Source organism: Malania oleifera, chromosome 6 (genome assembly GCF_029873635.1).
Source record: "Malania oleifera isolate guangnan ecotype guangnan chromosome 6, ASM2987363v1, whole genome shotgun sequence".
Lineage (NCBI taxonomy): Eukaryota > Viridiplantae > Streptophyta > Magnoliopsida > Santalales > Ximeniaceae > Malania > Malania oleifera.
In genome coordinates this window covers 52,760,479-52,773,300 of record NC_080422.1, presented here as the reverse complement: position 1 = coordinate 52,773,300, position 12,822 = coordinate 52,760,479, and the positions used below count along the sequence as shown (strand labels likewise).

Sequence of the window (12,822 nt, the reverse complement as noted above, 5' to 3'; positions counted from 1 at the left end):
AACAATAGGTTCAATCCAAACTATTACAATCTAAGAGTATTGGAGCACACATGAGCATTCATTTATGAGAGTTTTGTAGCCCTTGGCCATGTTTTATCCAATTGAACGTCCATCCATCCAGAGATTCACATTTTGCTGCAATAAATTTTGCATGCTTGTTACACAATCAAAAATCTCAAACAAACCACTTCAAAAGACGTCATTAAGATGTCTTTAAGCAGATAAAGTGGAGGGATGGACTCATTATTTCAATAGAATAGTCAAGTAATCAAAAGATCTCTTATACTATCTTTAAAATTAAATAAATAAATAACGTCATTACCATGTCCTTCGTGAAAACTTTTCATGCAAAGTGCAAAGGAGAGAAGTAGCCATTGGTGGCTGCCAGATCAATATGAGATTTGGGCTTCAAACCAATTTCAAAATTTACAATTTCTCCTAAAGCTGCAAATGAGAGGATTCCTCTAGCCTCCAAGCCAAGATCAGAACATAAGATAACATAACAATAGCATAACAATAGCCACCACTTTAGCCTCCCTAGGATTTTTGTTGGGAGTTATCCTAAGCCAAACCCCAACCCCCACTTTTTCCTTTTTCCTTTTTCCTTTTATTTTTTAATGTTTTAAAAGAACTCCTTAATTCTATTGGGCGCGAATCTTCCACACATCAAATTTAAAAAAGACATAGACATGACTAATGCTTGATTTTATTGTTGTCATTGTATATGACTAACCCCTAAAACAATCTCTTCGTACCTCAATCTTCATGTGAAAAATCAACACCCCCCCCCCCCCCCCCCCTCTTCTTCTATTGCATTAAATGCTATATTTCCTTTTTACTTCCTGTCAACTATGTAACTTAGTAGAGTAAAAAAGAAAATTTAAAAAAAAAATCATTTTTCATTGAATTCTCTCGACATCAAATATTACTAAAGATAAAACTTATTATAATATATTTAAAATTTAAAAGAAATTAAATATTAATGATGTGAAAAATTAAATTTTATTTATTAATTTAATGCATATTTTCTTTTCTTTCTTGTTTTTTAAATGATTTCAACATTCAATATTATCAATTTCTATTAACACAAAAACCTTGCCTACCATCTTGCTTGGTTGGGAGAAACATTCATTCGAATCCTATACAACACGAGCCATGTTGTCAAGCATTTTCCATGTACGTATTACTCAGCCAAGAGTGGACTAGCAGTCGTACCCACTAGATATCATGATCTACCCGCACCTTTGTTTATTTCTTTATTAACTAATTTAATTTTTTAAGGGTCCTTATCGAGACCTATCTCGAAAGACGATCACCCAATCAAATTGATGATTCAATTTTATCAGAACCAATTTAACACCACTTGTTCTCGAAGAAGGTTAATAGTAAGGGCTGAAACATTTCGAACCTATCAATCTTGACCTCTTTGTTGGCCACATAAAAGTTATGTTCCAAATCAGAGAACAGTTCTGGGCATCCTTGCCTGAAACATTCCATAATAAAATCCCAAGATACATATATTGAATCAAGCTAAAATTTAAAAAAGAAAATAACAATAATATAAAAAGAATGATGAATGAATTAGGCTACCCAGTTAAACTTGGTGTAAAAGGAGTGGAGAAAAATGAATGAGAAACTGATTTTCCGCAGCAACAAATACTAGCTCAGCTTGTAGAAACCAGATACCCCAAAAAGAACAGATGAAAAACAAGATACCCATTTCTCCATGAGGGCAGTTCCAGGGATAGCCATCCATAAGAATGAATAAGAATATACACTCTGGAATGCCTTCCTATACTCTCCGTGAAGAAAGTAAGAGAGGTTTGTCAACTGTCAACACCAGGTTAAAGGTGGAATCCACTGGATACCTCGAGGGATTTCCTGTACAACAGAAGGGAAAGAATGACAGAATGAAAAGTGGAAGAAAATTAAGATGGTGTTAGCTGCAAACCAGATGATATAGTCATGTAAACAACCAAAACACCAGTCCACAACCCATATGCAGCCTCCCTGCATTTGCTGCATACTTCTATTTAATGAGCTTAGTGGGAGAAAAAATCTAGAGTTTGAAACAGTCATAACATAGTCAAGTTAACAATCAAAACAGCAATCATCACCGCATATGCAGCTTCCCTGAATTTGCTGCATATTTCTATTTAATAAATGTACTGAAAAAAAAAAAAAAAAATTAGAGTTCAAAATATAGTCACTAGAACAAAGAGGCAATAAAATATAAGATTTTCCTTGACGAAATCCCCAGGAATTCAGGCAATGCAGGTGCAGAAGTTATTTCCTTCTCCCCACTGTCATCAAAGAGCTAAACTATGGAATCATTTTACATATATAAGAAAATATTCACACCAGAACAGCTTCACTAAAAGTGGAGGTAAGACCGCACACATCATGCCCTCCCCAAAATTACATTTCTTTGTTTACTTAATGTGCTCTATTTGTTCAACACACACTTCACTCTGGGATTTTCCGACTACTTGCAACTGTTTTTCTAAAATAACATCTTTCTTTCAGAAAGAGCAAAAATTAAACCAAGTAGAATCTAATGGATTTCCTAACCAACTTTCAAAGAACTAGGATATGTGAATAATTTATTTAATGGTTTCTAAATAAAGTTATGTAAGTAATTTCTTTGCTTATTTTCATTTTTAAAAATAATTTATGTCAACTGAGAGAAAAAAACTCATTTGCTAGATTCTACAAAGATAAAGTCAATTCAAATGGAGCCAAAGTTAGAAGTTTAGAGGATTCATTGGAAAGCAATAAATATAAATCATTAATTTCTTTGATAATATTTTTTTAATAGAAAAAAAATTTTATTATAACAGCGAGGAGAATTAAAAAACAATCAGCCACATGACTGACAGAGACATACGAAAAGAAAAGAACAAAAAACAATCAGCTCAATGCCACCCAATTTTGATTGACATCCTCAAATCAACATCCCTTCAAACAAGCTGGCATTAAAATCCCAAAGAGATGCCAGATACTGCGTAAGCAGCCACATGACTAGACTAAATTGGGTACAAAATTTAAGCACCAATGCACCATTTAAGAATTTATACATCAGCCATATATTTGGTAGGCAATTCCACCATATTTCCTGTGTGGTACAACCAAAAATATAAGTAAAACAACAGCTATGGAATACTTTTGCCCTTGAATGATAAAAGAGTCATCTTAAAAAGCAAAATGGTTTTTGAAAAACCCAACCATGCCCTTCTGAGCCCTCTCCTCTACTCCAACCTTTTGTTAGTCAACAGGCAGGAGTGTTATTCAGAATTATGTGTTGTTGCAAATATGCCCTCAAAATGAATATTTGATCTCTAAATTTGTCCAAGGTCTAGAACCAAACATGGGGAAAATGCAGTTTGGAGTTCCACTAATGCATTGGTTACTCATGAAAAAAACTATAAAAATAAAAAAATGATATAATCATGTCTTAAAAAAGCATCTATTCTTTGAGAACATTTTTTCAATATAATTCAAAAAAGTAAAAGATATACAATTTTCAATTCTCAAACAAAACTTAAATCTGACACATTACTTAATACTTCAACTAGATAGTCATCATTTGCTAAAGTTTAAAAAACCCTTACAGAGTATGAAAGTAAGGGGTATTTTCTACTTCTGTTACTGGAGTGAAAGAAACGGGTGATGACAATGCTTTTACTTATATTGTTAGTTTTCTGTTTCTGTTTTCAGTTTATAAATACGGAATTTAAATTGTTATGACATCTTGCTATGCTATAAGACCAACTATGCTATATGGATTAGAATGTTGGGTGACTAAGAAGAACATATCCAAAAAGTAGAAATTACTAAAATCAAAATGCTAAGGTGGATGTGTGGTATAATGTTAAAAGTTAAATTAAAGAAGGAACATATTCACAGTAAATTAGCATAGCATGTGTAGAAGATAACATAAGTGAGCTAGTTATTTTTAGTGACAGTAGGAGCAAGGATAAACCTAAATTAATTGGAATGAGATATTAAGGATTTTATAGCCCTCTAATTGTCAAAGGAAATTGCCCACAATCATGTAAATTGGTGAAAAATGGTTCATGTAGCCGAACCAACTAGTGGTACTTAGGCTTGCTTTCTTGTTGTTTGTTGTTGCGGCATCAAGTTCCTTTATTACTGAAATTGCCCACAATCATGTAAATTGGTGAAAAATGATTCATGTAGCAGAACCAACTAGTGGTACTTAGGCTTGCTTTCTTGTTGTTTGTTGTTGCGGCATCAAGTTCCTTTATTACTTTAATATCCACAATTGGCTTTTTTTTATACTAAGTCATTTTTCCTACACAAAAAAATTTAATTAAAATAAAAATAAAATGATCATGTGAATTTAAATTGTTTTGATTTTGAAAATATTAACTAAATAGGTGGGTAGTTGTTACTTTTTAGTTCTTGTTTCTGTTTCCAGTCTTTCTTTATGTTTTTGTTTCTATAATTTTAGACAGTGATACCAAAGAGACACTACAAATAATCAATGAGGCCATAAAAACAAACCCATAAAGAAATGTACATATATCATCAGACACTTCTCCTTTATGAATGAACATATCTACGTTCTTTAGTATTTACCTCTTCACGGTTTTGACTTTCATTAATTTTATAGATAAATTAGATAAAGTTCATCATGAAATATTTTTTTGTAAAAAATTAAAATAAAATTTCATTTGGTCTAATTTTTTATTAGTTTTTCATTAGTTTTTTTTCTAATGTGTCTGAAGTTCAAAATTTACCACAACCAACATATTTTTTTAATGAGCTAGGTAGCTTACTAGACGAGTTATAGAACCAACCCACAAGGTTGTCTACAAGGTCAATTCTAGAACGGGTGGTCGGTTATAGGGTTGATTCTAGCCTCTAGGTGGACTGACCCCCTAAAACCTAGAACTGAACCTGTAAAGATTAATTCCCAAAATTTTGTACTTGAACCAACTTGGGTAAGCCATAAAAATTTCATCAAAATCAACTATTCAAGGCCCATTTACACTAGCTCATATTCAAAATTAATGCTCACTATGATTGAATTAGGCAGTCAATTTGCTAGATATCTATGATATGAATCCTTGGAGATTATTCATCCTTTCATCCCCTAGGACAACATATTGCACACTCACAAATTGGATGTAGTGAAAACTAAGCAAAGGTGTACTAAGTTGTCGACCCCACACAATGAGCCATGTTAGCACTTTGATATAATATAAAATATTTGAAGGTTCCCATTCCATTTTGGACATGGATGCCTACACCATTCTAGATATGGGTGCTTAAAGAAGATAGTTTAAGAGATTAGGGTTAGGTTAGAAGCTTGGAACGTAGGGGCCTTGGAAGCATATAAATAATTGACTCAACAACTAGAAGAGAAATCTAAAAGGATAAGACAAAAATCTAAAGAAGGTGAAAAGGCAAGATTTGAACTTTGGTGAACGGTAGGCATCATTGTAGACAAAAAACCTAAAATATAGTATTGTAGATGTTTAAAGAGGGGATAGAATAAAAAAAAAAAATTTTAAAAAGTTAAATAGTCTAAGGACAAGAGATAATAAAAGTCATTAGTGTTTATGCTCCTCAAATTGTTTTGGGGAAAACCATAAAATGGCAATTTGGGGTAGATATGGATAATATTATACCAGAGATATCAAGGAAGAGAAAAGTGTTATAGAAGCATATTTAAATTGTCACAAATTTAATAAAAATTATGAGAAGATACAAAGATACATGGATATTGAGGCAAAAATGAGGTTGGTAATATAATCTTATAGTTCACCATCTCCTATGATCTTTAGACCGATGAATACGTGCTTTAAAAAGAAAAAAGACACAATAACCTTAGAGGGGATAAGATAAAAGTCCAAAAGATCTTTTCTTAACTTGAAAGGTAGACCATATATCATAGAAGGATTGTAAGGTTATCCTAGTTGTAAGTTTATCAACAAAACATAAAAGTGTTGGGAGATATACATTAGAAAATGGAAGAGTAAGTGTGAGACGAAGCAATGTAAGAACTAGGTCATGGAACCTAAAAGGAGAAAATATGATATAATTTAAAGAGAAAATGAGAAAAGAAGGCTACTGGACAATAAGGGATAACGTACACAAACAAACTTTGGAATAGGATGTCTGGTTCTATTAGAAATATAACAAAACAAGTTTCAGCTGAATCCAATGGAAAATGCAAGATTAGTAAAGAGACTAGGCTAAAAAGCAGTTCAAACAAAATGAATGTAGTCTAGGCCGCAAAAACAATGTAGAAATATGAGAAACTTCAAAAAGTTTCAAGAGGCAATAAAAGATACAAAAAAAAGGTTGTTAATGAAGAAAATTGTAAAGCATGTAATAATTGGTACAGTACACTAGGTACTAAACATGGGAAGAAAGACATTCAAACTTGCCAGGACAAGAGAATGAAAGACTAAAGATTGGCAATATAAAGAGCAGAAAAAATGAAGATGATACTATGATAGTGCAAGTAGAAAAATATAAAAGAACTATAGCAAACTTGTATTGATAAGCTATCTAAATAAAAGTGACAAAAGGATAAAATTTGAAATTTATCAACAAAATCTAAATCAAGGATGTTAAGTGAGAAGATGAAATGGAACACACTGTAAAATGAGATGACATCCGAATTGAAGTTTAGAAATGCTTACAAGATAATACAGTAAGTAATATATGACTAAATAGTTTATTTTGCAAATGGCGGAAGCGTGCTTTATCACTGCTGTACAAAAAAGAAACAAACAAACAAACAAGAACAAAATATAAAAAGGGAGATTCGAAATTGTGATCACTACCATGAATTACGCAAATAGTGAAACTACGGTAACTTAAAAAGGGCTAAGATAAGAAATTAGGGCTTCAAAAATTCAATTTCATTTTTATGCATGGGAGATCAATTGCAGAGCTATATATATATATATCTACTATGAAGCTTAATAGAAACTTCTAGGGTAAAAGAACAGGGATTTGCACATAATTTTTTGTTGACATAGAGAAAGCATGTGACATGATATCTAGAGAAGTCCTATAGTGGCATTCTAGGGGGAAAAAATAGAAAAGGATACAATATGTCTATAGATGGGACAATGGGCTAACAGGGGTAATTGAAAAAAATATAGGTGGAGAGTCTAAATTGAAATTGAGAGAAACTACTGGAAATAGAAATTTCCAAATAAGTAAAAGCAAGAGAAAATAATTACACAATTTTCCTCATTAAATGAGGAATAGTGGGAAAAATATTAAAGGAGGTCAGGAAATTCTTTGAACCAGTAGATTTTTGCACCTTGAATCAATTATGCAACTTGAACAAGAAATTGAAGATATATACATAGAGTTAACAGTAGTCTAGGTAAAATGGAGAAGTGCTCTAGGTGTCTTATGCGATTGCAAAATGCCTTTAGAATTAAAAGGAGATTCTATAGAATGATAGTAAGACGAGCAATGGATCATGTTGGACTACTAAGAAACAGCATATCCAAAAGGTAAAAGTTACATAAATGAGTGCTAAAAAGATGGATGATTGTACAACTTATAAGGTAATTAAAGAAATAAACAAATTCGCCGTAAGCTAGGTGTTGCACCTGTAGAAAGATAATGGAAGGACAATTAAAGACATTTAGATACTTGCAATGTAGACCAAAAAATACTCCAAACGAGGATAAGGGTGATGTTAGATAACCACTTTACCTATGAGCTTAGAGTTGTTATGTTATTGGCCGATAACTTATATCAAGCTTTAACATTCCCCCACGTCTAACCAGATTGCAAGTGGAGAGATTAACATGAAAAACATAACACGTTAGAGGGAATAAGGATGATGTAGATTACCATTTTACCTATGAGCTTAGACTTGTTAGGTTGTCTGCTCACAATTTATATCAAGCTTTAACATTCCCCCACATGTGCAGCCGGATTGCATGTGGAGAGATAAACATGCAATAAGTAACACCCATTAGGGAATAAGACAATTTTTTTAACAACCACACATTAAACATGGACAACAAGACTAAAACTATGGACCTCATGGCACCCATAGCTTTGATACCATGTTAGATGACCACTTCACCTACAAGCTTAAGCTGTTAGGTTGTGGTCCAACAATATCAAGCTTTGAGACGTTATTTAATTTGAGGCAGTGCAAGTGGGATGGGTAGACCTAGAATAACATGGAGAGAGATGATAAGGATTTAATATATTATCTTCCTAAATCCTAAGGATATTGTAGTAGATCATGCACAATGACAAAACAAGATTCATGTGGCCAATCCCACCTACTGGGATTTAAGGCTTCGTTGTTCTTTTTTTTCATTCTTTACTGCCGCGCGCTCAGTATCATAAAGCATGGCTGGCCTCAACTTGCAATATAATTCTTTTCCCATAGATTGGGCTCACCATACAATGCGGAGGCTTGAAGCTAATGACCCAAGATCTATTCCCCTAATATTGAATCAAGAATAAATTGTCAAATACCTGAGTTTTACTTCATAACTAAAATAATTAATGTATAAATTCCAAATCTGAACATTTGCAATGCAATCATCAAAGTAAAATGGCTTACCTTGTCAATGAGATTCACATGCAGTGGGTCATCAATTCTGCACACTCGTTATTCTGATAGAATTGCTTCTGTAACCACAAATTTGGGTTTGTAATGGATCATATGGAACCACTCATAGAAAAGTACTTTTTTGAAAAAGTACTTCTGAAAAAGTACTATCTGAAAGTAGTCTAGGCTTACTTATTATAAGTACTTTTTAAGAACTTTTTTCAGAAAAATATTTTGTAGAAAATATTTATTTTCTTAAAAATAAAAATGTAGTTTGGAAAAATACTATTTGAAATAAGTATTATTCAAGTGTAAACCAAACACAACTTGTTGACACAAGTACTTATAAAAAGTACTTTTCTGAAAAAAGAAAAAAAAAGTACTTATAATTTGAGATGTTCCAAATGGGGGCTAAGTCCAAGATTTCAATCTATAAAGTAATGGCTTGCTCCAATTAGAAATTCAGATCAGTGTAATGCTAGGCTGCTGAGAGGGGAGTTGCTCACATCATCTAGGAGTCAAATGATGTCAAGCACACAATTTTGAAAACTCGCATGTGCGGCCATGGGTGGGTGAGAGTGGGGGTGGGTGCATGCTAACTAAAATCAAAATCCTCATTCTGTTTGGGACAGAACCCAATTAGAGCTTAGAAGTGATCTTTTAGTATGAAAGTAGTTCCTTCAATAATTTGGTTGGTAAACTGATTTTGAAATTAAAATTCACTTTAGAAGGAAGTTAGTTCTGGAAGTTTCCTCCCAGTCTGATTTTAAACTAATAATCAGCATAGAAGTAATTTCATATTGAGAAACTACTTTTTCTCCAAATCTGTCTCAAATGAGCCCTTAGTCTCGCCTAATGAAACTGAATTGAACTCAGCAAATCAGTATACAAATGGCAGTAACAATTTTCTTTTTATTAAAAAAATTAATGCTGCAAGTTAGCAGTTACTTGCCAGTGGCATTCATTGTTCTACAATTATTCTGTACCCAATGAATAATTCACAGGAAATGTTTAATGAAAACACTGTATTCTTACATTCAAAAGTTGCCCAATGTGCAGGAGACACAGCTGCATGATCCTGTTTTGCATCCTGAGAATAGAGCAAGGTAAAGAGATCTGTTACACCATTTTCCTTCTTTGTGGAAGCATCACACTCTGAGATCCGAACAGGTGCACTAACTGTGTTCTTCATATCCAAAGAAACCTGATTATTATCAAAGAACCATTACTCAAAAATAATAAAAATAATAATAAAAAAAAAATTTCTTGAGATTAATGCCAAATGAAAATACCACAGCACATTGCCCCAAGTCAAAATGTCAAGGGAAGAAAAATATAAAAATAGGGGGGGAGGGAGAAAAACAGAAACCATAATTCCAAGTCTCACTTCCAAATCCCTTCACAAAGTCTTTTGCATTGTTTTCCTTTTGGCTAGTTATTCAACCATAATAATCAAATTGAAATTAAACAAAAAAAAAAAGGATGACAATACAAGAAGGAATTTTGAAATCAGATCTATACTCGCTAAGAGCACTACTTTACTTTAAAGCTTAAGCTGTTTAGATTGTGAGAAAACAATTTATATCAAGTCTTAAAACTCCCCTGCACAAGCAGTGTAATTGCACATGGAGTGATTAACAAAATTAATAACATCCACTATTGGGAAACACAATAATCTTTTAACAAAATCAAAATAAAAGCAGGAAATAAATCTAGAATTGAGGACATCCTTAGAAACCACAGCTCTGATATCATGTTAAGCAACCACCCTACCTAAAAGATTAAGCTGTTAGATTGTGGGTCAACAATTTATATCAAGCCTTAATACCACCAATTGTTCCAAGTGTGTGATAGATTAAGATATAAGTAGCTCCATATAGCTCACTAAAAATTCACTAAAACTTGGTCATAAGCATGAAAAATCACTGCCATGCTGGCAGTGCAGGTCTTTATGATGATACATCAGATTATAATCCAATAGATGAGGCAATTTTTTTGATAGAACATTTTTTAAAATACATATGTAATGGACCAAAAGGAAGCATTGTATGCCAATATCACATAACTTCTTCTAGTGGCATGGCCACTGATACTGCCTCCACAACCACCACAGCATCACTATCAGCAACCCTCTCCACAGATCAGCCCTAATTATTATTAGAAGTCTCACCAAGCTACACTGTCATCAGGACCAATTTCAGATTGGGACAACACTTTCATTTGACCTCTATAAACCTGATGCAGCCAATCCTCATCACCACCATCTCTCCACACCTTTAGTATCCCATCATCATCATATTGATGGTGAGTTGTGGCATGGGACATTGGTCAGACGCAGCAAAGGGTGGCAGAAGAAACAAAAGTAGAGATGGTCAGAGCTTCCATGGTGATCCTATGGTGGTCTGATGCAAGTTGCATCTGAAATGAAGATTGAAGAGGTTGAGCATGAAAATGATGACTAAACAAGGGGTCAAAGACAGTGGAAAGTGGCCTAGGTCATTGGACATGGAGATCTAGCTCCTAGTTGCCATGATCTGGCTCTCTCCTTGGTATCTCACATCTCTCTCTCTCTCGACTGCCATGCTAATGTATGCTTAAATGATATCTCCTAAAAATTTTTGAATGCATGTAAGTAAAATCAGAAACAAAGAGAAGACAGAGATAGATAATGGGAGGAGGACATGTTTAGCTATCTAACCATGAAGTGTTCCATCTATTGTGGTTACATCCCCCAATACCCTCTGAAATAATTTGAATTGTGAAAAATGGTTATGTGATATATCAAGTTACAAACATCCGGAGCTTCTATTCCCAGAACAGTGATGCATGTCCTACATTGCAACCCTCAAATAAGTTTAGGAATCCACTGCAACATTTTAAACATTGGGATAATATTCAATACTTGATCAAATTTAAAATTTTTTGGCTTATTAAGTCTTATATAAATGCAACTTATAAATCGCCTAAATATCACTTCATACTTGTTAGATGACCACTCCATCAAAAAGCTCAAGTTGTTAGGTTGTGGACCAACAACATAGATCAAGCCTTAGCACCCCCTTGCACCTGCAGCCCGATTATACATGGATGTAATCAAATGATAAATAACACTCATTACAGGGATTTAGGGATTAAGGTACTTCTTAACAACCATACAGTAAATGCCGGCAACAACACTGGAACCCAGGACCTCTGATACAATATTAGATCACCACATTACCTAAAAGCTGTTAGGTTGTGCGCGAACAATGTATATCAAGCCTTAATAATATTCAAATATATATAGAAGGTTCAATAAAGTTGTAATTAGTCTGCAAGTCGATAATGCATGTTGAAAGATGCTTAAAGTTACTATCCCTATCCTTTTCCTGTATCAAAATTTAATAAATAATGGCTGATAGCTTGATACATTGCAAAGCCCAAATCCTAACAGCTTAAGCTTTTAGGTCAACTGGCCATGGTATTAAAGCTTTGGTTCAGGGGGTCCTAATTTCAAGTCTTGTGACATGAGTATTTCCCCCAGTTAATAGTGTTATGGTACACACCCTCTTTTGGTCATGGTATTAAAGTTTTAGTTCAAGAGGTACTAGTTTCAAGTCTTGTGATGTATATGGCCCCCAGTTATGATTGTTGTAGTGCCACTCTTTTGTTGATTTTGTCCCCAATTGAAGTCCAATTTTTCACCTCCAGGTGCAAGACTACTCATGAGAGCATGAGTGGTTTGATATACATTGCTGGGCATTCCAACAACTTATCCCTTGGTTCAAACGGTCACTTAATAATATTGCAATCTCCAGAAAATAAGATACGAATTAAAATTTTATAAAATTAAATGTTTGAAATGAAAATAAACATTTATAATTATGTCACAATTTTATCAAAAAAATTAAAAGGCTAAAATATCTCCCAATCCAATCTGTTTTTTAGCTACTACCTTCGCAAAATATTTTATACGAATAATCAAAAGAATAAATCACTAAAATATTTTCACTCTAGCTGATTTTATTTTATATTCCTTTATCCTTTTCCTTCTGTTTCTTGTTTTTCAATTGCTCTTACATTAAAAACACAACCAAACCTTTATCCCAACTTTTTGTTGTCGGCTTAATGAATCTTCTGATAATAATTCGGCTCAATTTAGTGCTTCCCCTCTGTCATACTAAATTAAGAAAAAAAAATTTTAGGAAAAGAAGATTCATTCTAAGTGTGGGAAAAAAAAAATACAAAGGGGAGGAAAAGGCACGCTCTAA

General features: G+C 33.3%; 1 protein-coding gene across 6 annotated transcripts in view; it reads right to left on the bottom strand.

The window, feature by feature from the left end:
* Positions 1–1,380: 1,380 nt before the first annotated feature.
* The window catches only part of LOC131157581 (probable ADP-ribosylation factor GTPase-activating protein AGD15), a 47,098-nt gene continuing 35,656 nt past the window's right edge, over positions 1,381–12,822 (bottom strand). Inside the window, exons 7-10 of one of the 6 annotated variants that reach the window (XR_009137286.1) lie at positions 9,608–9,776; positions 8,585–8,652; positions 8,298–8,463; positions 1,381–1,881 (exon numbers count right to left, since the gene is read on the bottom strand). Coding sequence is in view for 3 of the 6 variants with exons in the window: in XM_058111849.1 (XP_057967832.1) it covers positions 9,534–9,776 (243 nt within the window). In the remaining 3 variants the exon portion in view is untranslated. Of the gene's footprint in view, positions 9,777–12,822 lie in introns of all 6 variants that reach the window. The other 5 variants (XR_009137288.1, XR_009137287.1, XM_058111850.1 and 2 more) reach the window with 5 other exon arrangements.